The sequence below is a fragment of the Mus pahari genome, chromosome 3 (assembly GCF_900095145.1).
Source record: "Mus pahari chromosome 3, PAHARI_EIJ_v1.1, whole genome shotgun sequence".
Taxonomy (NCBI): domain Eukaryota; kingdom Metazoa; phylum Chordata; class Mammalia; order Rodentia; family Muridae; genus Mus; species Mus pahari.
In genome coordinates, this window is record NC_034592.1 from 96,221,262 (window position 1) to 96,248,628 (window position 27,367).

At 42.6% G+C, this 27,367-nt stretch overlaps 1 protein-coding gene across 1 annotated transcript in view; it reads right to left on the reverse strand.

Annotated features, from left to right (window-relative positions):
- The window catches only part of Ryr3 (ryanodine receptor 3), a 525,260-nt gene that overhangs the window by 1,209 nt on the left and 496,684 nt on the right, over window positions 1–27,367 (reverse strand). The window contains 18 exon segments of the mRNA XM_029536054.1: window positions 526–577; window positions 2,576–2,676; window positions 3,016–3,080; window positions 3,856–4,012; window positions 5,483–5,617; window positions 7,554–7,700; window positions 8,035–8,095; window positions 8,437–8,564; window positions 8,992–9,034; window positions 11,525–11,655; window positions 13,257–13,457; window positions 14,670–14,756; window positions 15,656–15,827; window positions 16,470–16,528; window positions 19,587–20,914; window positions 21,567–21,648; window positions 23,560–23,664; window positions 26,995–27,123. Coding sequence (XP_029391914.1) covers window positions 526–577; window positions 2,576–2,676; window positions 3,016–3,080; window positions 3,856–4,012; window positions 5,483–5,617; window positions 7,554–7,700; window positions 8,035–8,095; window positions 8,437–8,564; window positions 8,992–9,034; window positions 11,525–11,655; window positions 13,257–13,457; window positions 14,670–14,756; window positions 15,656–15,827; window positions 16,470–16,528; window positions 19,587–20,914; window positions 21,567–21,648; window positions 23,560–23,664; window positions 26,995–27,123 — 3,183 coding nt within the window.

Here is a 27,367-nt window from a genome sequence, read left to right on the forward strand (position 1 = left end):
TTTGGATTTCGAGTAGCTAGGCTTTTCTTCCTGTGTTCTCCACCTTTCTTTTCATAGTCACAGAATTCTGTGACAGAGCTCCTCACTCATCCTCTCTCCACACCTCCACATTCCTGTTGTCGCCCACATACAAGGCCGCTCTTTCTTATGCTGTCTCTCCCACTGTCTTACTCTGAATCTCCTGCTCTTGTTCCAGCCACCCACTCCGTTTGTCGTTGTCGTTTTCGCTCTGCTGTCCTCCCACCTCCAGCTATTGTACAGAGAAGCAGTAAGCACAGTGGCTTGAAATGTCACTGTTTGTTGAGCAGGATTACTGGGGGTGTCGGGGGGGGGGACTTGGGGAAGAGACTGACATCACCATAGAACTCTCACTTCTTAGTAAGTAGCAAAAAAAGGTGATGGAATAATACATCTAAGAGATGGACAGCTTCAGGTATCCCGTGGTGTACTACTCAATGTCAAGACTTAGTAAAAGGAAGACTCAACACAAATCTACTTAGTTCTTAGTTAAGAGGAGTTTCTCACCTGACCCGTGTGTTCTGTTTCATCCTTGTTAATCAAATACATCAGAAAGAATCTGGAAAAAAAAAAAAAAAAAAGAACAAATAGGGGAAAGGTAGAGGCTTTTTAAATTTAAAAAAAAAAAATTAGTGTGGCATGGAGGAGCTCATGTTTAATCCCAGCACTCAGGAGGCAGAGGCAGGTGAACGTCTGGGTTTGACATTAGCCTGGTCTACAGAACAAGTTCCAGGAAAGCCAGTGTTATAAAGGGAGAGAGAGAGAGAAAGAGAGAAACCAAACAAAAACTTATTCATGTATGTGTGCGTACAAATGCCAAAGTTACAGGCAGTTGTGAGCTGCCTGTGGGGGCTGGGAACTGAACCCTAGGTCTTCTGCAAGAGCAACAAGTGCTCTTAACAGCTGAGCAATCTCTTCAGCCCCAAAGTACTTAGTAAACAAGTACCATTGTTTACTAAGGTAAGTTGGAAACAGGGCTTGAAAACTAAGATGCCTTTAGGAACCAGGGAAGCATTTAAGAATGATAGATGCTTATCTCCAAGCCAGTAAGGGGAGAGCCTTAGTAACTCCCAAAGACCTAGGCTCACTTGCAAGCTATTTTACCATTAAAAAACCAGCCCAGCCCTTTACCCTCAGATTATCAGTAAGCCAGGTTTGAAATCACACATCAAGGATGAGCCAGGACAAATGTGAACAGTATCGACTTTCAGGTCACGCTCCTTCCAGAAGTTTCACTTTTCCTTGTGGAAAACCGGGGAAAGGCAGTATTGTTTCACTTGCACTAAATGATCTGTGTCTAAGATTTGAGTCTGTCCATGACACACAAGTGTCCCAGGAGGCTGCACTCTCAGTTCATAGTCTACGACTTTAGAGATGGTTTCCAGAAGAACCAGGTCTCATGCCCTTTAGGAAAGGGAACTGTTATACTGGTTTAAAAAAAATAAAAGAAGGGAAAGCTGAGAGAGGATCACGCATGCTGGCAGAGTCAGAGCCAACCTTGAGTGCTCACAGGGTAGCGCCGTATCTTTATCTCAGGTCCTGGTATACAGAAACAGCTTGCAACGCCAACAGCTTCTTCTTTACCTCTACCATGGTTGAGAATTTATTTCCACCATACTGAAGAGATGGGTCTAGGAAACATGTTCTTCTCCTGGCACATTTAACTAGCAGCTGACCACATGCAGTGCTGCAGGGGACCATGGAAGGGGATCCTAACCCAGATGACCAACATCTCGTCTGTCATTCCCTGCCATAGGGCTTGTGGGCTCAACCTCTGTATCTTGACTGAGAGCCCCACTTAATGAGAAATGACTGATAAATGCTCATGATGCTAGGAAAAGAATGCTATTTATTAAAAACACACACACACACACACACACACAATCTTTCCCAGGGTTCAATCTATTCTGTCCTAAAGAAAGGTCAGAGAGCAGAATATTCATCCCATTGATCATACTTTCTGGAATTTGAATAATCAGGTTGAATAATTGATATACCCCATAAGTGCCACTGTATAGGCTCAAATAATTTGAATGAATGCTTTGCCCTAGGGAAGTGAAGTATTGATATTTGCTTGTTAGTGGCCAGACAGTGCTAACCTTGAAACCTTCCTCAGAATAGCCCACTTTCCTGCAGAGCAGACAATGTCTGAAAACTGGCCATAGTTCATCAGCACGGATCTGACTCTCCTTCCTTGATATAACTTGATATTGTGCTGTGGTGGGGAAAGGCCTTTCAGTGAGGCGTTCACAGAGGACAGAAAGGGGAAAGGTAGAGGTAGTGAGCCTGTCCGTAGTTCATGGAAAAAGTGGGCATTCTTAAGGATTTCAAGAGAAATTGCTGGAGATGTGAGAGGAATGGGATCTAGGCATGGATCAGTTGACTGTTGTTCCCAGTGCATAGAACAATAGTGGCTCATACAGGCACCTGCAGCTTCTTTACTGATTATGTCTACCTCTTCCAAACAGAAAGGGAGAGAGACTAGAGGCAGACTGAACTCTGTGACAGAGTTTTTGTTTTTGCCCTAAAGATGACATCTTTAACCCAAAATACTTACAGATAATTGGCTAAGTTGTGCTCTTGCAGTGTGTGTGTTTCAAAACCATGAGGGGTTGTGTCAAAGTAGTCATTGCCAATGCCACAGATGAAGCACTTAGTCTATTAAAAAGAAAGGCATTAGTACACGTAAGGGAAAATGCTAACAGAACTGGGGACATGGAACACGTTTCTGTTCAATGCTTTGGGCTCTTAGACATTTACTCAGGGTTCCACCTTGCTGCCAAAGATAGTGCTCCCTCCCTCCAGTTATAAGACTGAGGCAGCAGGCATGGGAGGGTGTAGCCCACAAGGCATTAGTACCCAGGGTTGGTGGAGAGGAAGTGAGAGACAGGTATGGGAAGCAAACCTTTTCGTAGTTTTGCTTAGGGACAACTCTAATTAAGAGCCCTATTTGTGGTTTGAGAAACCTGTTTGGGGTTGAAATAAGTAGATCAGTACCTCCATGTCTTCTCGTACTTGCTCCTGCTGGTCCCTCAGCTCTCCAAAAGCATCAATAATAAGACCTGAAAGTGTAAATACAAAGGGCATAGCTTCATCTGCATCATGATTTTAGGGGAGAAATGGCAGAGGCCATTCTTATTTGTCAAAACAGTGAATGATCAAGCTGCGCTAGCCAATTAAAGCAAAATTATGGGGAGAAGGAGCTGCATTTTCAAGTGCTTGGTCCTGGTTAACCAGTTCTCACTACCCTTGTGCTTCAGTGCTGACGGCCCCGTGCCCTTACCCTTGTGCTTCAGTGTGACAGCCCCGTGCCCTTAACTCTTTTCTCTTGCTTCTAAGGATGAGACACATCAGTACCACATCTCGGCATGACTCAAACTAAATTCATCATCACCTTTCCCTCTTCAGCTCCTAGTAAGCTGTTAACTAAAATATCAGCACCTTTCTCTCTGCTCTGAAACAGTAAGATATGTCATAGTTTCCCATCTCCTTTCTCTTCTGCTTCCTTAGCTCACTGCCTGAGAGAACAAAGAGGAGGGTAAGACAAGCCACAGGGGACATCTAGGAAGGGATGAAGACATAATTTCAAGTGAGGAGCATTTTGTGCATGTTCTCAAGTTTCTTGGAATTGTCTGGGTCGCTCTTTAGCTCTGTATATACAAAGCGTCACAGACAACAAATGCTCAAGGAGTTGCTAAATTGACAAGTTAGATGAGTTAGAACAAAAAAAATAAAAAAAAACCTCCTTTATAAAACAATCACCTGATGGATACAGAAAAGCAAAGCAAACTAGATTTATCCAATCCAGCTCGTATGTATTCTAATTGACAACCATACCTTGAATGATGGCCAGCAAGATGACAATGACGAAGAAGAAGAAAGTAATATCAAAGACGATGCGATACATTTCATAAGGGTCACCAGCGGGGTCTTCAATTTCATCACCAATGCCTCCACCTGCTCTTACGCCCACATACATGTGGAAGAGGTAGCACTAGGGAAGATGGTAGTTGCAGCTCAGGTGACAAGTGCCTGGCTCTCCGGGAGCATCTTCATTCTGTGCACTACAGATCTAACCATCATAGCCCTGAACTGGATGCAGGGGCCTTCAGTGATGCTGGCCTCTGCTGTCTACTGTACCCAGCTTGCCATCTGAAAGATTCTTACATTTTTGAAAACCTGCTTTCAATTGCAATGCATATAGTAGAAGGGTGTTAAGGCCTGATGAGTATGGTATATACCACCTCTCAGCTTTCCCTTGTTGAATTTTAAGAGTGCTAGCCTGGTTTTTAGGCTCTCTTTTCTTCTCCTTTATCCCCTGTGTATTTGCTAAAGGGTTTCCATAGAATCTTAAGTATGGGGTGAACATCCCTAACCTGAAGTCAGAATACTTTTAAACATAAAACTGGTCAAATGCTATCATGATACCTCAGATGAAAAATTCAACACCTGACTCTGTGTAATGAGTCATGGGCAAACTATAAGCATTCTAAATGCACTGTGGAAAATTACTCTCAGACTTTGGGTGTAAAATATATAGGAAGCAGATGAATTTCACGTTTATGTTCTAGTTCTACTCTTAAGACATAGAGTATATAGAGATACCGCTACTACCCCGATAGGAAGCACTTCTGGTCCCAAGAATTTTGGATAGGGAACATTCAATACACTGAACCTGAAATAGATTTTGGCACATGTGTCTGTGCTATCTGAGCACTGCCTCATCCAGCCAGGCGTCCTCATCCTTTTGCCTCCCCAGAAGGCTTAGGCTCAGAGAAAGGCCAAATGCACAGCAAGGAGCAGCCTGACACCAGCTGCCAATTATACTTGTTATCTGATAAATGAATGGCATTGCTGTCCTGTGAGAGTCCTTGTCCCAAGACAGCATAATGGAAGTTTTAGCCAATAATCATTACCTGTTCATAGAGAAATGCTCACAGACCTATACCTAGCATGTCTTTCCCTGAAATTAGGCCATGATAAAGTCTAGAAGGTGGTGCTGCTATGTCTACAGTGTTTTGTTCCCAGCTGTGCCTTTCTTCCCACTAGGGCCTAACAGGCCCTATTCATCTCACAGACACCCCTTATCCTGCTGTACCACGTTCTTCAGCCTTCTGTATCTGTTTTCAGCGGATGGCTGAAATGAGGATCTGATCCTTGGAACTTCACTCCCAATTTTCAAACATGAAAGCCAAAGCTTTTCTGCCATGAAATTTAGATGTGCTCACTCACGATCTGTCTAACCCTCACCTCAAAGTGAGAGAAGTGCTGGTACCCGTTGGCTCCCACGGTGGTGACACCCACTCCCATCCCCCTCCAGCTTCCCAGGACACTTCCCTCTTCTGGATGGATGACACTGAGTCTCTATTCTGCCCTAATGCCACAGCTGTTTGTTCTGCTAGCCACCTCCAAGGCTCTTCTCATCCACAGCGGCTATGTGACCATGGCTGGTACGCGCGCTCACCGTCATCATGTCGTCACACTTCATATCCGGTTCATCCTCATCTTCACTTTTGTTGTAGAACTTGCGGAAGAAGTTGAAAGCCACCACAGTGTAGAGGTAAACAACCACAGCCAGGAGGCCAACAGTCAGAACCAGCTGAGGGAGAGAGGACAGATGCAGAGGAGTAGAATTTCAGTCCCAAGAGGCCCCTGGACCCTCCAGGAGTAAAGGAGATCGGGACGTGCTCTGACTGCTGACCACAGAGGACCTGTTTCTCAGGAGGACAGTGTCCATGGGTGGAGTGTTCAAGGCTGAATTGTATCCTCCCTCTCATTTATGTGTGGAGTCCTAACCACTAGGAGTACCTCAGGATGTGACCATTTGGGGACAGTGTTTAGAGAGGTTAAACGAGAATGAGGCAGTAAGTGTGGTTAATCTTACTATGTCACTAGAAGAGGAGATTAGGAGCCAGATGACGTGAAACACATATGCACAGTGGTAATGGCAATCTGAGAATAGCTGTGTAGGAAGCAAGGAGAGAAACCTCAGAGGAGACCAACTCATCAGGACTTTCCTATTACACTTATGTTCTCGAGAGCCTGAAGTCATAAACTTGAAGTCACCTGTCTAGTATCTAGTTAGGCAGCTCTACCACACTAACGCCTGGAGTATGGTTTTGAACATGAAGTGCGGATGGGCCTGTGGATCCTGAGGAAGGTTCTGTGAGCAGAGCGTCATTGTGCTTACAGAGCTTTGCCAAGGCTTCCACTCTAAAGCTGCGACTGAGAACACCTGAAGTTTCCTCAGACTTATAGTTATCCCTCGGTGGTATTATATCACAGCAGTAAACCACACAGTCACCCAGCTTTGAGTTACTGGAGTTCCTTGAAGGTATTGTAAAGGTTACGATTGGTTGAGCCAAGGCATCTGCCCAGGTTCACTGTGGTGTAGCAGCACAGGTTTACTTCTGTGCTATATAGGGAGGCCAGAATTCAGTAGCATGAATGAGGAGGCCAAGAGACCTGCATATTTGGCCCATTCCAGCAGGGACTAGATACTGGGCTAGAGGAAAGATGAATGTGCAGATATTTTGCCTTCAAGAAACTATAAAAGAGGGAGTGGGCACATATGCTAAGGTAAGCACCAAAGTAGATGTATTGCTGGCCTCCTGAGGGATGAAGTTACTCAGATCTTGGGGGACAGAACTAATAGGAAGTGCTTTAGACAGGAGGGAGAACTGGGGCTTTATACCAAAGGAAAGCAAAAGGCTTGTGGGATCTACGCTCAGCCACATATCAACTCTGTGGTCTTAGGGCAACACTGCCTCTCAGTTTGCATTCTCTGAGATTAACATCTAGCTTACAAGGTGGTTGTGACGCAGTACCTGAGGTGTGGCAAAAGCTTGGCACATTTTAACTTTCTTGTATTTCTGTCCCATACAGAAGTTTAGAAGTATGATGAACTATGTCCTATACACATCTAACTGTATTAGTGAGGAAGAAAACGCTGAGCAGTTTGGATTTGCAAATATGGAGACTCCATTAGAGGTTTTTAATGTCTATAGTCATTGCTGTATCCAGTCTTCTGCACATGGCCCAAGTCAATTCTTTGTTTAGCCATGTAGATGTGCACATTATGTATGTATCCATATTATGTGTAAATGTATATAAAAAGTATACCCATTAACTTGTTATTAGGAACACATGTCAGAAGTACCTGAGATATGTATGTGTGTGTGTGTGTGTGTGTGTGTGTGTGTGTGTGTGTGTATTTATATATCTATGTATTTGTTATCTTCCAGGAGGTGAATTAGAGCCATGGAGGAAGGGTTAGGTCCATAAAAGGTTCCCAAAGTGATTCTGATATATCCATTACTTTGCTCAACACATCCTTATTCTCCTAGGTGGTCCTAACCTTAATGTCCATCCTCACTTGGCTATAGTTTTACAAAAACAGCTGTTAGTAGTTCAAGTGTTTGGCTGAGAAAGAAGCTTTACACACTATGATAAATTTTCTGACATACACAAACATACTACCTTTATTTTTTTTTCATTTCTATACATTTTGTTCCAAGTTAGTATAAACCCAATACCTGTTTGCCATTGTGAGTTACAGATGACAGGATCGTCCTCAAAGTCTTAAAGCCCATGGCAATATCCAACAGATGAGCAGCAAAGAAGAAGTTGTTGTAGTGGCCCAGGACAGACATGGTTGTGTACCAGGCAAGGTAGAGAAAGGACTGTAGAAATGGGAAAAAATTGTCAGACTTTTCAGGCATTGATAATATGATGGACTCATTCAACCATCTTTCCCTCATTTGGGGGAACAATATGACTAAAAGGGTGCATAGGTACTGGGGTGCTATAAGTTGTCCCAAGGTCTTCCAGTAGAGACCCATTCACATTACACTACTGTACAAGGGACCCTCAGCACCGCACAGGCTTCTGATCCATGGCTACCCAGGGAAGCTGGCAAGAAAGTTCAGGGCTGGCTCATTCCTTGTGGCAACCAGTGAGATCCCTGACTTGGAATATAAGACCTTGTTTGTTGTTTGTTTCTGGTACTATACTTACGTTGTCAGTGAAAACCACCCCTAGCTTCCAAATATGGTACTTCATGTCGATGGAACTTAGCCTAAAGAGGAACAATAGTTTCATAACTTATAAATGTCAGTGTTAGTTTAACTGTTTAATAAAGGGGGGATTTCCTTAAGGTTAATAACATAAACACAGTTTTGACTTTTTATCAAGTTATATAGATTTTCCAGAGAGACAGAATGGTTTGAATCATGCTCCCCAAAACATTAGTCTTTGGGACATATAGATTGATTGCCCATGAAATCCTTGAAAGCAGTCTCTCCTAATTTGCAAGAGAACAAAAGACATGCTTGTACTTTCCCCTCTAGCTCACTGGAGAGGAATGGGAAACAAAGAATTTATCTTTGCCACTTGGACTTGAGCTCCTCAGATCTGTACCATGACACCAGAGATGCCGCCTCTGCTTTGGCCTCTTCTACTGGGCTAAAGTCAAGGGCATTTTTGTCCAAACCCAGGAGTTCAGCAATGCGCTCTGCTCCATAGAGATCTCCATACTTGTTGATCACCTAAGGCAGAGAAATGAGATCATGGGCTGTGGCTGGACACACCCCCTAACATTTCTCTAGCTTTGAGGTCTTGAGAGCCTTGTTAAGCTTCTTCAAAGGGTTAAACAAGATAGTATTCAAAACTGGCAGATAAAGAAAAAAGTAACCAACCCGTAGAGAAAACTAAAGAGATAAGGACAGTTAAGTGGAAACTTCTTTATAAGCTAGTGTCTCTTTGGAGAGAAGCGAAGCCTTATGTGGAGAAAGCAGTGCAGGTTGTGTGCAAGTGCTGAAGGCAGCTGGGATGTGAGCAAAGCGGACAGCCCACATGTCCAAACTCTCCTGCAGCCGAGTCTCCTCCAGGTACCTTAAGCCTGACGGCACATTTACTCACGTTAGTATATGGATAACATAGACCTCCCCCCTTCCCCCTCCTGACAAGGCATACCTTTCTCTTCACAAACTTGTCCCAGTAGTTATTAGGAAAAGATCTGAAAGCAAAGATGAAAAAGACAGCTACTTAATTACTAACTTCAAGGCAAACACATCAAGAAACTTCCCAGTTTGAATGTCCAGAGCTGTGTTCTCAGGTTTCTGTCCGTCCCTCTGAAGACTTTCAACCCTGCCTGAAGTTCAGAGTCATCCTGGACTCCTTCCTGCCTTACAGTTCTACTGCTTTTTATCAGCTCTGAGACACTTGGGAAGCCTCTCTAGTTTCTATCTCAAAATGTTGGTTAAAAAAAGGAGTCAGGATAACAGGCTAGCAAGAAACATATATTGGTTTTTGTTTTGAAAACCCATTCTGCTTTGCACGCCCCCATCCTCCCCCACCCCAACCCTGGTGTCGTGCTCTAGGACAAGTCTCTACCACAGCCTAGTGGGCCTCCTGAATCCCTTCTGCTGTTCCTCTGGGGATACAAATCCAGCTGTTTCTTGACCTTTCCTTGGATTGCAGTATACAACAGAAACAATATTCAGAAGGAAATGAATGTCTGCTTCCCATTCTGTGACTGACAGTGTCTGGGGAGATGGAGCAGTGTAGGTTGCCCTGGGATATATAACAAGCTCTCTTACATCCCTGTCTAGCCCCCTCACTAGGGCTAAGGTCAAGAAGTTCCTTAAAGGTGGGCCATATATTTTTATTTGGCTACATGCTTAAAATATGGCCTACGGAATAGACTTGCAGAAAAAATGCTTAAAGGATATACTGAAATCCTTAGCCTTTTTAGTTATTAGGGAACATACAACAAGGTGCCCTTACATCCCTGTCACCAAAATCATGTGACAGTCACAAGTGCTGGCAACAGGTAGAAACTTTCTCTATAGCGCTGTGTATAATGTATACTGAAACAAGTATTTTTCCATAGCCTATTCTTGAGCAAATTTCCTTTGGAGAGAAGGGCTCTTTTACTTGTGTACAGATAAAGGGATTTTATGCTAGTGCTGTTTGTAATAGTGAGCACCACAATCAGCTGAAAAAAAATCTACAGTCAGGAAAATGGATAAATAGTATCTTGTACATGCAGTTACATGGAAAATGTTATAGTTTGGAGGACAACTTGTCATCACAGGTGACCTCACAGAGAATCAGAAACAACACAATGGCAGATAAAGGTCCTCAAGAGTGTAACTTACATAGTATGACAACTCCGTTTTCACTGAGTTCAGAATATTTAAAGTAAAGTAATGTTTCGGGACAAGGAAGAGGCTAAAATGTAAGTTAAAGAAAGATAACAAGTCCATAAATAGTAGCACTAATAACTAAAGATTAATATCATTAACCACTAATGGATATTAGTGAATATGTTAGGTGGGGTTGGGGGGGGACATGACTGGGAGGGTAATACAGGGTTTTCATGATTGTCCCTATTTTGTAGGTACTTGTGTATGTGTGCCTCATAATAGAAAATGGCAAAACTCAGAGTAGATAATAGGCACCAAGACTCAGTGATTCTATGTAACACAAAAGGACAAATAATAGCCTACAACAACTAATTATCAATTCAAAATACCTAGAGAAAATAAAAAGGTCTCTAGTACCAGAAGTGATAGAATTTGAGTACGCAGAAATGCCAGTTACCCCTGGTTTGATAATATACATTGCATATATGTGTTGAATTACAACACTCTTCCCATAAAATAAGTAGATATTACATTATGTGTCATTTAATTTAGAACTAAACTGTAAGAAGAGAAAAGGTATCTGTGCCCGATATATAGTTAAGAGAGTCGCGCTAATGACAGAATTGCCCCATCCCATGCCACCTCTCCTGTGAAGAAGTAGTCAGCGTTTACAATGGTTGGACTGTTGATGGATTCCCCTGCTCACACAGAAGCAGGACTGGCTGAGCTCCTTCTTGGAATGCTGTAGTGTGCTGTAGTTATTTCATTGTCCCAGGTAAGTTCTAGAAACAACTGCCTCTTCCACTAGCACTTTCACACTGAATCACACTGTTCCAAACTCACATGTCCTGGATGACCGCACAGAACACTTCTCAAACTATTAGATTATTTAATGCTGTCCAAAATGTCTGTAATTTAATGGCAAAAGTTGAGAAAAACCACGTTTGTTGTTCGTCCTTGTATAAGGAGATGGGCAGGGCTCACAGGGCAGGCAGGGGCAGACACTGGGTTTTTATTGCTCATGTTATTTTCCCCAAAGCCTTCCTTTCCTAGAGGTTGATTCATTTGGTTGTTTCTTTATAGACCTGCCTCTCAGTTTCCTTAATCGCCTTTGATCAGGAAGTAATTTCTTCCCCTGGAATCAGGGTAATATCTGATATGTGTACCTTAATTGGAAAAGTCTTAACGTGGTCATCTTTGCTTATATGTTCACTCCTACTTTTTTTTTTTACTCTCATACAGTACTTTATCTTGCAACTCTCATAACTGTGAATGGACTGGTATTAGAGTGTGCCATTTTCTCATGGTGATGACACAGATGTGGCTGCTTTTATAGGGTTGGAATGAGGGGCACTTACGGCGTGTTGATCACCAAGCGGTCCCACTGCCCCTTGATGTCATCTTCAGATGGCTGTTCAGTAATATAGAGGCCATCAAACTCCAGCTTCCTGGCAATTTCTTTCTCCCTTTTGAATACCACCAAAGGTACCTACAGGTGACAAGACATTCATTAACTAAAGGTTTGTGTCTAATGTACTTTTCCTCAAGACCTGCCACAACCAGCCTTCTCATGTAATGGCAGGAATCCTTTATACTGGGATTTGATGTATATTTTAAACATATGCATGTATGTCTGTGCACCATTTGCATGCCATTGCTCATGGAGGCCAGAAAAAAAAAAACCCATCAGATCCCCTGAAACTAGAGTTAGAGGTGGTCATGAGCTGCCATGCAGGTGCTATGACTCAAACCCAGGTCCTTTGGAAGAGCAGCATGTACTCTTAGCTGTTGAACCTTGTCTCAAACACCATACTGTGAGGCTGTTCCCAGAGATGTTCAACTGATGAGGAAAGATACACCCTGACATGTAGGTAGTAACATCTCATGGGGTTTGAGTCCTGAACTGAATAAAAAGGAGAGAGAGAGTGAGTGGAGCCCCAGCCTTTTCTGTTTTCTGTGAATGTCATGTGACCAACACCTTCCAGTTGCCACAGCGAGACCTCCTCTCCCTGCTGTATCTTCCCCACCAAGGTGGACTGTACCCTCAAGCTGTGATCCAAAATAAGACAAGCATCTTTACAGCAACAAGAAAAGTAACTTTTACAATCATGGTCTCGAAATAGAAATGAATACCGAACACACAATTGAATAGTTGAAGATTGATGTCCCTTCAATGGTTTCTAAAGATCACCCAAATGAACCATGCTTCCTGGTTCATGACTTGAACAACTTCCAAACACAACTGTGAATCTTGGCCATCACATGACTTGCTTTAACCAATAGAGTATGCAGAAAGTGACCCTGACAATGTGGCATTTCCAAGTCTATTTCTTAAGAGGGGATAGTAGCTTCTACTTCTGTGATCCTTAGGGAAATCCTAAGTCATTCATACTGCAGAGATACATAGAGAGGCCATGGGGAGAGAGAGACTCTGTCTCCATGGGAAAAGGAGGAGATGGATTCTCACTACTCCAACTAAGACTCACTTCCTGACTGGTCATCTGCTAAGGTGCTAGGCTCAGAAATAGCTTTGCCATTTTCACCTACTTGAGCTCCCAAAAGGCTGCAGACAAAGCCCTTTCCCATGGAACAGAGGAGTGACGGATTGTGTCCCATCAGACCTCAGAATCAGAGAGAGAAAATGTTGGTCCTTCAAACCAAGTGTGGAGTGGCTTGTTACATAGATAACTGAAACAGAAATACATCATTGAGATCCATCTCAGGTATCAAATGGTTCCAGTCTAATGGAAAGGTACATTTATAAAAAAAGAATCCGATGGCAACTCAAAGATCACAAGCTCTCACGGCTAATTTCACTTGTGCCCTAGCCTGGTGACTCAGATACTAAGAGGTACTTGAAGTGCTTCTCCTACAGCAAGAATTAGCTTTGTCCATAGCTCACTTCACAGATTCTCATTCAAAAGCCTCAAGTCCGTGATTGAGATCCTGCAGTCGTAAGCAGCTTGGGGGTGGCAGTACTCATCATGTCCCACCAGCTTTACTCTCCTAGCATCTTAGGAGACTAAGTGCTGATGACACTTCTTCCTCAAGGAGTCAGAAAAGAGAGTGCCAGATGGCTAGAATGCTCACCTTCAGGCAGTAATAGCCCACCACACAGACCAGAGAGATGACGGTGTGGACAATGGCCAGAGCCCGCAGTGTCGGTGCCATATAACCAGTGCTCTCCTGAAGAACAAAGAATACCATCGCTTCTTCCTCATCATCATCATTGAAGGAGTGCCACAGGTTTGCAACATCCTCTGTCTCTTCCTCTAAAGGTTCTTCAGTGACCTGGCTCAAGACACATACCCACCACCGTCAGAAGGTACCTCAGTCACTAGGCTCTTCCTACAGTTTATATTAATATATACATATGCTATCAAGCCCAGCATTACCTGTGGAGTAAATGGGTCCTTTATATAACTTACGGATAATAATCCCCAATGTTTCTAATAGCTGCAAGTAAGAATGAGGTAGAGACAAAATCTATCTCTTGAAAAGACAGCAAATAAATAAATAAATAAATAAATAAATAAATAAATAATGGACCTTTTACTATCAGTAATCCTATGGTGAGAGGAGGCAGCAACAGGTCCATGTGGATCACAAGCACCATTTACACACATTCCATCTTTTCTGTTCTTTCTTTCATTCATGGATTCCCCTTCTGTTCCTACAAATAACTCTCTGTTCTACACCCCTCACCCCAAGCTTTTATCCTGTAGCTCCAAGTGTCTGCAGGCTGTATCCTCCTAGATAGCTGGATTTCTCTCAACCTTAATATGTTTCAAACCAAGCTACATACACCTTACTATAGATGACCACACTACCACTCTACTTCTATGGGCAACAAAACTTAGTAGTTTGCCAAACTGAAGATAGAGAAAATACTGTCTTATAACAAATTGAATTGCTAGTTTTAATCAAGAATCAGCAGAAAGTTTGTTTGTACATTTTAAAGCAGACTATGTCAGGATGGGTCTTTAATTTATTAAAACACATTTCCATGCTGGCATCATGCAAGACCCACTCACCGGTGTTCAAAGTCTTCCATTATGGTGAGGGGAACCTCTGTGCCTAACTCTTACTAGTTTTTCCTTCATGGTTCCTCATATGTGTCAACATGGATGGGTTCTATTCTCAGCTTACTCCTCAAGGAAAGACATGCACTCACTATTTATTTAAAAATGCTCCATAGTTCCTATCATGGCATCTAGCATACGGGGTATGCTCAGTATTTAGAGACTAAATCAAATAGGAATCCAGACTGTTGAAACGGCCCCCTAATTTGCTTTTCTTACATTCTCTGCATTTCTCTACATTTCTCCCATTGCTAAACATTGCACTCTTTTTTTTTTTTAGAAGTCAGTGTCTTAGAAACTTTCTTGGACACTAACTTTTTGCTCCAATTATGTGTAAAAGTTTGGTTATAGTTTTCCCCCCCGTGTACAGCATGCTCAGTCTGTTGTATATTTAGCCAACAACCCCTCAATGGAGTATCACCTTATAGAAAAGCAGGATGAAGTTGATAGCGAAGGCTACAAACAGAGCAAGGAACCTCAGGTTGTAGAAATTCCTGGCCAGGTAGTGCTGAAAGAAAAGCATACGCAGAGGTAGAAGAGCAGTGGTGGGAAGGAGACCTCCCTTTCTGACACAGGAAGATGAGCCCTGGGAAGAGCCTGACAGGAATCAATGCTTCAGTTTCCACTCTTGCAGGGCAGCGATGGCCTTGGATGCACAGGCATGGCTGTTTGAGGGGAACTAGAAATGTTGACAACTTAAAAATGGTTTAAGAGCATATCTGAGGGAACCTTACTGTGAACTATGTCACAGTAACCCAGACCTCTCAACATGCCATCGGCAGAGGGCCAAGCAGTCCCCTCCCCTGTACACAGTGCAGCCAGACTGTGGCCCAGAGCTCTTACCTGACTCAGAATCACACCCTTCACCTACTTTTCAGAGTATACCCTTCTCTGCACTGCTGTCTTCCCTGGGAAACTCAGCTCTTGGAAGATGGACCTTGGTTGCTGGGGAGAATTGGACACTGCCTAGGGGCTTCATTGATGGTGCCAACTAAAGTGTAATCTTGGTTGAGCAGCAAGTGGATCTCAAGGGGCAACTTATCAGAAAAATAATTCACATACTATGCTGAGGCTTGCTTGTACAACTACAGTAACAATGTTTGGGGCTAGTTGAGTAACATAGCCTAATATAGGAACCTTTTTGTCTTTATCCCAATAGATTGAATGACTGAAATTTTGGATCAGGATCAGCTGAGTCCCCACACAATGTACAATACATTTGCTTGGGGGTGATGTCTAGGTAACCCTCCATTTTCTTCAATACAAGAGAAACAGGAAGAGGAAGAGAATGGGAATGAGGATGTGGAGGAAGCGTGTCTAAGGAAAAGGGACACAGATCAGCGGCCAGCTCTGAGGTCCGCTGGGCCAGCCCCTCCAGTAGGAAGGGATGAGGGCTGGCGAGCTCACCAGTAACTTGGTCTGATAAATCTCCAGTCCTTTGAAGAAGTTGGCCATGAAGGCTTCTGGCTTCTCGGCCTTCTGACCGCGCCGTCTCGTCTTCTTTACTGTCATGTCTGCCCACGGGTACTCTGCTTGCCCCTCCTCCTTGATTTTGTCTTCCTTTTCTCTGTCTTCCATGCTACAGAGGAGAGGGCTACTCAGTGTGTAGAAGAAAGGCAGGCCCAGCCTGCTCCTTATCAATCCACTCCCTGGGCGTGAAATCTATATTTGATGAGCAGTGACCACTTTGATGATCTGACATGTACATAGGTTATAATATGAGTTTGTGCTATTTTGGAATTAGACTTAACTCTCTTAGGATTAGCAATCTTACGTACACCTATAAACTTGGACAGGAATTAAATGTGGTGTCTAAAAAAGCAAAGCAAAGGCCTGCCATGTAATAGGTATTCAATAAATACCCCAGATTATCCACCATCAGAATTATATGAAGTTGCTAAATGTGGGTATTTGGTAATTGTCTTGTCAATGAAACCTTGATGTACTATTGAAATTAAAAAGTTAATAAGTGTATATAAACTTTAATATACTTTAATAAAGTGTATATACTTTAATAAGTGTAAGTTAATAAGTGTATATTAAAGTGAAGGCAAAGAGGAGGAGGAGGAGGAGGAGGAGCAGCAGCAGCAGCAGCCAGGGCTTATAGAATACCTGTGGCCCGCATTGATAGAAATCAGGTTTTCTATTTACCATAGCAGTAGAACGGCAGGCGCCGTCAAGTTTTAACTACCACAGGTAGCCCACACCACCAGGAACTCACTCGGCCTTCTCAGATTCAGCTTTCCCTTCAGCTTCATGCACTGCTTTCATCTCTGCTGCCTAGATCAAAAATAGCAACCAGTCAAGGGTTCCTCAGAGGAAAAGTCCAGGATGAGTCTTTTCCTTTCTGGTTACAAGTCCTAGTGGCTTTGTGGTACCGCCCCCCCCCCCCCACCTCTGATTACTGCTTCTCTCAGGGTTGCAGGATGTAAAGTGTCTTGCTTGCTGTACATCAAACCCGCTGCTCCGGAGAGATGTCAAATCAGACCTCAAACCTGAAAATTCGGTTGCCTCAACTGAATTGTTTACTCAACTCAAGCAAGACACTTATACTTAAACCTTGGAAGCAAGAGGAAACTAGGACACAGATCACAGTATGTCTAATCGGGAATCTTCCTCTATCTGACAAGCTTCTTGCCTGACTCCAGCCCCCTTATCAGTGCCCTGGTCCCTCTGGTTCATAGAGACTGCGCTCAGAATAAAACCATGCTCCCCGGTGAGACCTGCTTATCCCCTAGGGGCCTCGCTCCCTCTCTATCTTTATGTTGTACTACTTTACTTATTGCTTTTTATATTCGAGTACTCTGACCTTTCCTCTCTTGGAAAGGAGTCAGAATCCTTCTGTGCACTAGGGACTCTGAGCAGCCTTACCCTCTGCCTGTCACTCTTTAGGATCTGGCTCAGATGATGCTTTTCCAGGAGCCTGGCTAGCTGCCCTGTTTATAGCAGATAATAACTAGAATTATATATCCACCCAGAGGTCCTAGATGATTGTACCGTGTCCCCCATATCCCATTAGTTTGTTTATTAAGCTGAACAAGCATCACAAATGGTAATTCTATTATGTACTTGTTAACTTTTCCTACTAGAGACAAAGTTCCATTAAAGCAAAACTTTTGTTCTTCTTATTAACCAGAACATAGTCTGGTGCATGTGGTGCCCGGATTAGTTTTTAATCCCTTTTCAAATGGTTCTATGTCATAAGCCTGCCCAGGAGCAATGCAAAATGAATGATACAGTAAGTATACCTATGTTGGCACCTCTCTCTGTTATGGTTTGTGTATGCTCGGCCCAGGGAGTGGCACTATTAGAAGGTGTGGCCCTCTTGGAGTAGGTGTGTCACTATGGGTGTGGGCTTTAAGACCCTAATCTTAGTTGCCTGGAAGTCAGTCTTCTACTAGGAGCCTTCAGATGAAGATGTAGAACTCAGCTCTGCCTGCACCATGCCTGCCTAGATGTTGCCATGCTCCCACCTCTTGATGATAATAGACTGAACCTCTGAACCTGTAAGCCAACCCCAATTAAATGTTGTCCTTATATGTATCTGGAGGATATCATCCTTAGTGAGGTAACCCAAACACAAAAGAAGTCACTAGATATGCACTCACTGATAAGCGGATATTAGCCCAGAAACTTAGAATACCCAAGATACATTNTGCAAAACACAAGAAAANCAAGAAGGANGACCATCGTGTGGATACTTCATTCCTCCTTAGAATAAGGAACAAAATACCCATGAAAGGATATAGGTACAGAGACAAAATTTAGAGCTAAGACGAAAGGATGGACTATCCAGAGACTACCCCACCCGGGGATCCATCCCATCATCAGCCACCAAACCCAGATACTAATGCATATGCCAGCAAGATTCTGCTGAAGGGACCCTGATATAGCCTCTTGTGAGGCTATGCCAGTGCCTGGCAAACACAGAAGTGGATGCTCACAATCAGCTATTGGATGGAACACAGGGCCCCCAATGGAGGAGCTAGAGAAAGTACCCAAGGAGCTGTAGGGGGCTGCAACGCTGTAGGTGCAACAACAATATGAACTAACCAGTGCCCCCTGAGCTTGTGTCTCTAGCTGCATATGTAGCAGAAGATGGCCTAATTGGCCATCATTGGGAAGAGAGGCCCCTTGGTCTTGCAAACTTTATATGACCCAGCACAGGGGAAGGCCAGGACCAAGTAGTGGGAGTGGGTGGGTAGGGGAGCAGGGGTGGGGGGGTATAGGGAACTTTCGGGATAGCATTTGAAATGTAAATAAAGATAATAATAATAATAATAATAATAATAATAATAATAATAATAATAATAAAATGTTGTCCTTATAAGAATTGCCTTGGTCACGGTGTCTGTTTATAGCAGTAAAACCCTAACTAAGACACTCTCCCTGGCTCTTCACACCTCTCATTTGCCTTTCTGTTTCCTAATATCTCCTGCCTAGCATACTTCTGAGTTGCACCAACTTGTCCTGTGTCTGTCTTTTCTATAAAATTACAAGGACAAAAGATTTATTCATTATCACTCAATTCTCAGACCCCAGAACAGTGGCATGTGCGTGTTAATGTTCCGATAAATGACAATGGAATTTGTAAATGGATGTGTTTTTTTGTCTGCAACCTCACTTCTTCCTTTGATGCAAGTGGCACTGTGAGTTACATGTTACAAGAGAAGGGAACATGTAGAACATCCTGTGGCCAATGACCTCAGAGTTAGCTTTGTCTTATCCATTTGATTTAGTTGACTGCCTCAAATCTCTAATGATAAAAAGGTTCCAGGCATAATCCAACCCACTGATACAGCAGGCTATCAATATAGAGCAATTATCATCATGAATATCATATGAAGTTGCGAAGTATTGGTGTTTAGCAACCTTTCCAGCAAATGAAACTCTGAGTTATTGGGATTAAAGTTAATAAGAGAAACAGAACATGTCTACTACAGAGCTTCAGTGAAATGGACTATACCAGAGCTTACAGGATACATTGAAATATGGCCTCACAAGACATCTTCTCAGGCATTACACTTGCTTTTTTGTGCTTTCACTAAATCACCCTGTGCACCATGGATGCTAACCTAATAAAACTCGGAAGCAGGTGAAAGTGTCGGATCATTATGTTCAAACTCTACAGTGTAGACTAGAAGTCATCTTGGGAACTCAACACTGAAACGCCCATCTAAGCCTCAGGCTCACCACACCTGGTCAATCCGGAATGTCAGCATAATCCTACCAGAACCAGTGTTAATGCAGTGTTATTACCTGTGCAGGCCAAGCCAGTGCTGATTTCGAAACACAGATTCATTTGGGGGTAAGGACGGCGAACTGGAATTAGGCTTACCTGAGCTTTCCTTTTCTTCCGGACAGTACTCTCTAATGTTGGGGGTTCGTCCTTGCCAATAATTTCAGAGAGGTCACCTAATCCCACTTCAGGCCCTTGCTTTAAGCCACCTTCTTTCTTTGAGTGGATTCCAAAGAGGTCTGACATGAGGTCTGTATCTCCTGCCTCACCCTTTACAAAGTGGACCAGCTCAGTGGTGACACCTGGCTCAGTCACTTCTACCCTGTCAGTCTCTATTACATCATCATGGATCCCAAACTGAGTGGGGTCGGGCATGTCACCAAGGATCTTAGTCACTCTGATGTTCTTTGCCCCTTCGACAAGGCCCCCTCCAAACACTGTGTTCCAGAGGATCTGAAAGATTCCTCCCAAGATGGTGAAGAGCAACTGAAAGAGGCCCACAAAGAGCATCCAGAAGAAGAAGAAGAACACCCTGACCAGTTCCTTTGCACTCATCTTTTTCACATTCCTATATTGTTTCCTGAGGTTCTTCAAGGTTGCCCTCTTCAGAAACTTGGTGACATTTCTCTTCACTGAGACACAGGCCATGGTAAAAGCAGAGGCAGACTCAAAAGATTTATCTTCCTCCTCCCCCTCAGTTTCTATCAAATAAGCAGAATCTTCATCTTCTTCCTCTTCCTCTTCCGGCCTCTCAGTTGAGTCAGACTCTGATATCTGAGATGCTAGTTGCATCTCAAAGATTGTATCCTCACAGAAGTTCACAAACAGTTCCATCTTCTCTTGCTCCCCGCCTTCATTGACAACATCGAAGATGAACTGTCGCTTAGATTCCTTCACTTGAGGCTTTTCCCACTGAGTTCGACTGGATTCACTGATCTCAAAATAAACACGCTCAATTTTCTTGGCCCCACCCATGATCTCGATTCGACCCAGGTATGGCTCGAAGTAATTTAGCACACTTTCTGCTGGGTCCAACAGACACTTGAGACGGGAATCGTTGGGCATATGTTCAGAGAGATTTGTCAATAACACTGCCACATTGAACCCTATGTCCTTGGCTGGCTCATGGAACCTCTCTACAAAATCCGCATAATTAAACATGTCGTTCTCATCAGCCTCTGTACATGAAAGGAGAAAGTCGATCTCTGACTGTGTATATTGCTTTAGACCTTCCATGGCCTTCTGAAATTCTTTTCGAGAGATGATCCCTTTGCCATCTGGGTCGTATTCTTTGAAGGTGTCTGAGCTGGTTAAGTCTTTAAGTTTCAAGAACATGTCAAAGAATTTCAAGATCATCTCTACATTAGTGGATGACTCTACCAGCGTGTCAACCATCTGCTTTCCAATAGTCCCATTTACCACATTTCCTGTGAGGCAGGTTCAAAAAGACATACAAATATATAAATGAGCCCAAGTTATCATGCAACTGGACAGACAGCTATTTTTAGAAGACTCATGTGCCAAATTAGCCAGTTTATTTCTGACCATAATGATTCGAAAAAAAGGAGAGAGCGGCAAGCCATAACAACTACCCCACCAGGAGCCAAGGGACAAGAAACCAGGGCAAGAGGGAAATGGCCACACCATGGCCTTGTTTCTGCCCTGGGGCCTACGAGGTGGTTTTATTATTAGATCTCTGGGAATACATAGGGATACACGGCGTCCCTTTGATCCCCTTTGACCTGGGACGGTGCCCAATTGGATGGCTGGCATACACACTGGCAGCCAGATGTGTCAAAAAGCAATGGGGAGAGGGAAAGGATAGGGAAGGGCAAAGCTCGGAGGTTTTCCCCAGTTCATTCTGGCTTTCCTATTGGCATCAAATGAGTTGGTTTCAGGCTTTGTCCATCAGACCATGTGCCCCTCACTCATTTTTGTTTTCATTCTGAAAATTTGTCATTCTACCTGATGTCTTATGACATCAGTGACCTTCAAGAAGGATAATCTGTGTGATTAGTAAGGTTAGTGCTCAGACCAATTACAATTGTGTGAATGCCTAGTTATACCAAACAGCCCAACCTTCCAGGAGGGACAGAAGCATCACCACCATGTCCTGAAGGAGATCCAAGAGTTCCTTCAGCAGCTCGATCTGACTGGAATCCTAGAACAGAAACAGGAGATACCCCTGAGCTATCTGATCCCTCAGCACAGTCCAGGGTAGTGAGCAAGAAGGGCCTTCTTTGGAAAGGTCAGGTGAATGCTGCATCAAGGCAGGAATGAGATCCCTTCTCCATGTGAGTGAAGGTGGCTTAAATCCACTGCCTGGAGTACGGGGATGCTCATCCAAACACAGCTCCTTCACATTCTGCTCAATACAAATGCAGCAGATACACCGATTGTCACTAAAAGCTACCTAACAGCCCCATATGCTAAAAAACCTTCAGGTACTTCTTAAGTTTATTTGTTGCTCTCTGTACTGGAGAACTACCTATCATGAGCTCTATGGGAGATGTTGTTGTAATCTAACTAAGGGAACATTAGATTACCAAGCAGTGTCTCCTTTCCTTGAGGATTTGATTACCCCAGTTGTAGCTGGTGGTGATCAGGGGGCCACTATCCTTAAAAGAGTGTTTAAGCATACTATTCCTTTGGCTGCTTTTGATGTTCTGTTTGGTTTTAATACAAGCCAATACAGGCAGAGTACTGGAAAATTCCATCTGTGTTGCAAATCCTTCAGCATATACAGGAATGAGTATGTGTAAAATCTCATCTAAGGGTGAAATTAAAATAAGAGAATTATGCTTGCAAGAAAAACTGAAGGCAATTATTTATTTACTTTAGTTTTTTTGAGACAGGGTTTCTCTGTGTAGTCCCAGCTGTCTATCCTGGAACTCATTCTGTAGAACAGGCTGGTCTTGAATTCAGAACTCTGCCTGACTCTGCCTCCTGAGTGCTGGGATTAACAGCCTGAGCCACCACCCATCAGTTTGAAGGTAATTTAAAAAAAATTTTTTTTCTCTGGGCCATACTTGTTTTACCGATTCTCTGTTTCTCTTGCCAAAAGCTTTGTCTAGCCATTCAGTTTCCTGGGGAACTTTTCCCTAAGTATTGTGTGTCATAGCTCTATTGAAAAGAACAACAGCAACAGCAGCAACAGCAAACCTGCAGCAGGACAGACTACTAGAGCTAAGAAGAGACCTCAGAGGCCATCCCTTCTAACCCCTAATACTTTATAGATGATGAAACCAAAAGCTGGAGTGGGGAGGAACTTTCCCAATGTCACTGATGAGGAGGTGGGGCAGGGTAAGGGCTCTTATCTCCAGAGCCTCTACACCACACTGTCATAATTGACACAGACATGGACATGTTACTGCCAAATTAGTAGTCCCTCCAGAACTCCTTTCCCATAAGGCCAGAGTCAAAAGGGGAAAAAAAAATGAAGGGTCAAACAGCACATTCCAAAAGAGAAGAGGCAGGTGTGATAGCCTTGAAATCTTCAGATTTAAATTAATGCTGCAAATGTCCCTCCAATCAGTCTGAAACACATCTTGAAGTGCTCCTACATGTGTTGCCATGGAGAGAGGTGATCACCGACTACATATGCTACATTTATTTGTTCATAATAAATGTTCTCAGTGGTTCTGATTCATCTTGCCAGAGAGATGGGGAGGAGAGGTAGAGATGGATATGGAGGGGAAGCGGGGGCGGGGGGGGAGGGGCATTTGTGAATGACAGAGGCATGCAACATTTGGCAGGTGAGATACATTGATGTTTGGTATTCTAAAATGAAAGGGCTGTGACAGGGAAGCAAAGGGGATGAGCACCATGGAACGCAGTGCGAGGCACTTACAAAATAATAGGTTGGTAGGACACAAGGAAGGGAGAAGCTGCGTTCATGCAAAAGCCCCTCTGGGATGCCCCTGAAGACATACATCTGTTTCCCATTTTTTTTGGTCCTCAGTTTTAAGAATGAAACCTAATCTGTTTGGCTTTCCCAGCCTTTGATTAAACAGCCACACCCACAAGGGGAAGTTGAAAGGAAAGGAATGTGCAGAGGAAAAGGCCACAGTACCTGAGAAAGCTTCATCTGCATGTTAGCAAACACGTGGAGGAATCCAACCACCGCATCCCACAGCCGGCTGTGAGCCAGGCTTTGCTGGTTCCCGATGCACGGGCCCTGTGGAGAGGAGGCAGCCTGATTCCACATCGTGTCAGTCAGAGCCTGTCCTATCAGGGCATTTGAGTAACATGAGAAGGCAGCACCTTTCACACTCATTATTTCATGTTTCAGTATTTTCCCAAATTGCTTTTCATTCTTCTAATTACAGGTGGAGAATGAGGGTTTCATTGCTCACCGATTGTCTTTTAGCTTAAGACTGATGTAGTTCCTCTAAATCAGCAGCTTTCAACCCTCTTAATACTCCAACCCTTCAATGCAGTTCCCTATGTTGTGGTGGTCCCCAACTATACAATTATTTCCACTGCTACTTCATAAGTATAATTTTGCTAGTGTTATGAATCATCATGCAAAAGATCTGTACTTTCTGATGGCCTTAGCCACCCCCTGTGAAAGAGCCAGTCAACCCCAAACCCTCACAGGTTGGGAACCACCACTCTACCCTCTCTTCACCCGGTTCTTTCCCTGGAAGGCCTTTTAAGGAAAACAAGGGTATCAGAGACAATCTACCTGTTTTCAAGCAATGCTCCATGCAAGTGCTACAAACTTCTGATTAATCAAAGTTCAAAGTCTCAGTACTAATGTCAGTGATGAAAGGTTTTTCTTACTAAGTTAAACATTACATATAAATACTAACTCAAATACTTTTTTCTTAAGGCCAAATGTAGATGACTTAGTTACTAGTTTGCTTTTCCATGATAGTAACCTTCCTATTTATAGTTGCCCTTCCTTAACTCTCCTTCAAAGTCTTGGTTGTTTTTTTTGTTTTTTTTTTGTTTGTTTTTTTTTGTTCGTTTGTTTGTTTCATTTGTTTTAATATTTTACTCAACCTCCAAATTTCTCTTCAATAAGAAAGATCTGAAAAGGACATATATATTACCCCAAGAATGTAAGAGTCTTAGTAGGATTCCTAAGGGAAAGTTGAGAGGAAGAAGTATTACCTACTTTACCACATCACATAAGCAAGTTTAGAAGTTACTATTCATCTATGTTCCGTTTCTGGTCCCTAGAGGTCCCTTTTTCTAGGTAGTGCACTAGTGGCCAATAAATTCATTTCAGCATAAAACTAGTTGTTGAAAGAAACATGTGTTTACAGAACACGGGTTTGGCTGGTGTATAGAGCACTCCAGGAGAAATCTGTTTTTGTTTACAGGTTCTCCTTCTATAGTCTGCATCTATCCCTGGGTGAGATACTACTGTTTTTTCCTTAATGGAGTCCTTCTCTCTTTACACTTGAACTTAGCCAAAGGCCGAGAAATGATAGCCCTTCTCTTTTTGAGTTTTAATAGTTTAACTTTGCTACATTAAAAAAAAAAACAATTTTCTAGGTAGTACACCTAAGTTTTGATTTATTTTTATGAGAAAATAAAATCTAAATGAGCTAGTTATTTCATGATTTGGATGATGAATGAAAATCCAGTTGCCTCCCCTTCTTTCTTTCCTTCCTTTCTCTTCTCTTCTCTTCTCTTCTCTTCTCTTCTCTTCTCTTCTCTTCTCTTCTCTTCTCTTCTTTCTTTCTTTCTTTCTTTCTTTCTTTCTTTCTTTCTTTCTTTCTTTCTTTCTTTCTTTCTTCAGTACTGGGGATTGAACCTGGGACCTCCCACATACTAGTCAGAAACTCTACTATTGAACTATAGCCTCAGATCTTTTAAAATGATCTCCTTACCCAGCTGGCCTTGTATCCACTCTCTACCCCAGGCAGGTCCTGAGCTTAGGATCATCTCATCTTATTCTCTAAATAATGTTTTTCCCAGAACAAATTTCAACTCCATTATGTAAAACAAAGAGCCACACTCATTACAGAAAGGGGAGAGAAGGAAATGACAAGGGATGAAATGCTCATCTTTTTTTCTTTCCTTGGTTTTCTTTCAGTTGCAGCAAACTGAAGTAATTGTTGACATCATGTCTCATGAAATCTCTCATAATCCCATCTCCATGACTTTTCCAAAAGATCAGTATACTTCCTTAATTTATCCATAGCCAGTATGTATCTGTAATGACACTGTGCCCTAGGGTTCAAAAGAGCTTTCTCTTCCACTGAACTCATACATGTGTGCTTTATTTGTTTCATTTATTGTTGTCTGACTCTGAATCTCAGGATGTTGTTCCAGCTATCCTCAGTTCCATTTCTCCATGTTTAGTACATAATAGTTATGATTTGAGCCATAATTCAAGTGATTATTTCAAATCTTGTGCAATCATTGCCTATCAAATATTTTTCATCATGTATATGATTTTTTTTTCAGTGATACTGAAAGCGCTTTCATGGTAGAGACAATAAATTATATTCTTCCCAGGAACTAAGGAGAAAACACAAGCTAAATGTTTTGTTCAATCAATAAATGAGCAAATATTGTATTCATGAGTTTTCTGGTTATGATAATATAAAAATGAAGTGCCAATTCTGCTTCTAAAAAATCTTGTTTCACAGAAGGCTGATATGGCAACTGGGTTATATAGCCAGTTATACCTAAATACATCATTCATTTCTCTTCACAGTAGGTAGACTGTTATGGGAAATACATAGAGTTTGTTATAGAGAGAGAAAGAAAACTAGAATATCAAGACAGAGATCCACTTTTTAATTACTTGAGTTGACTAACTTCTTCCCTAGTAAGAGCTCAAAGATTCTGGATTTTGTTGTTTATTTGATTTTGTGACAGAGTCTTACCATGTCACCCAGACCAGCTTCAAACTCAAGATCATCCCACCTCAGCCTCCAAAGTCCAGGATTGTAGGCCTGTGTCACTGTAGATAGGGTGAATTCTGAGGTTTCGTTTGTTTGTTTGTTTATACCATTGTTCTATAATTCTATCACCATACTTACAGAACACCAGATATTGATACTTTATCAGATATTCTAGACTGAAGAATGTTAAGTTGAACAGATTTTTTTTCTTTTATTATTCATTTAAAGTCAATCTTGAAAGGAAAACTAAAATGTCTCCCCTCCCCACTTTGAGACAGGGTGTCTCTGTGTAACAGAGCCCTAGCTATTTTGGATCGTGCTTTGTAGACCAGAGCTCCACTTGCCTGAGTGATGGGATAAGGCGTGTGCCACCACATGTGGCGGAAAATAAAATGTAATGAGGTAAATGAAAATAAAGTGTGACAACACCATGGACAAATCCCAGTTGGAGACCACAGACTACAGGATCTCATAGACCACACGTACCAATAGTTCCTTCTTCTAGATAAAAAAATGTCAGCATTGGGACTGAGTACATAGGCCAATCACTGTGTGCATCCAAATACTCTTTAGAGAATATAGAAAATGAGAATGTTGAAAATATTCTATTTGTTATCAGTTCTGCATTTATTGACACCTACCTGGATGTACTCTGTAAGAGAATTAAAAATTTGCTTGGTGACTGCCAGAGCTTTAGAGAAATTATGCTGTCCAGATTCATCAATGATGTCCTTTCCTGAATAGTACCAATAGAAATCGCTGATTGATTCCTAAAAACAAACAGCAGAGTTTGATATTTCTCTGTCTGAATTCAAGGAAAGCAAACTCAGTGGACAAGGATTCAGAAGAATCCCATATCTCCATGCCTCTGCTAAGACAGGAGCTGGGGACCCTGTGAAGATGGACAGAGACAGTCCTAACACATACCTTTCAAACACACATGTCTCCAATGGGAAGAATAGATAAAGATGATACCCAGTTTTTAGTACCTGGGAGACTATGATATATAACGTT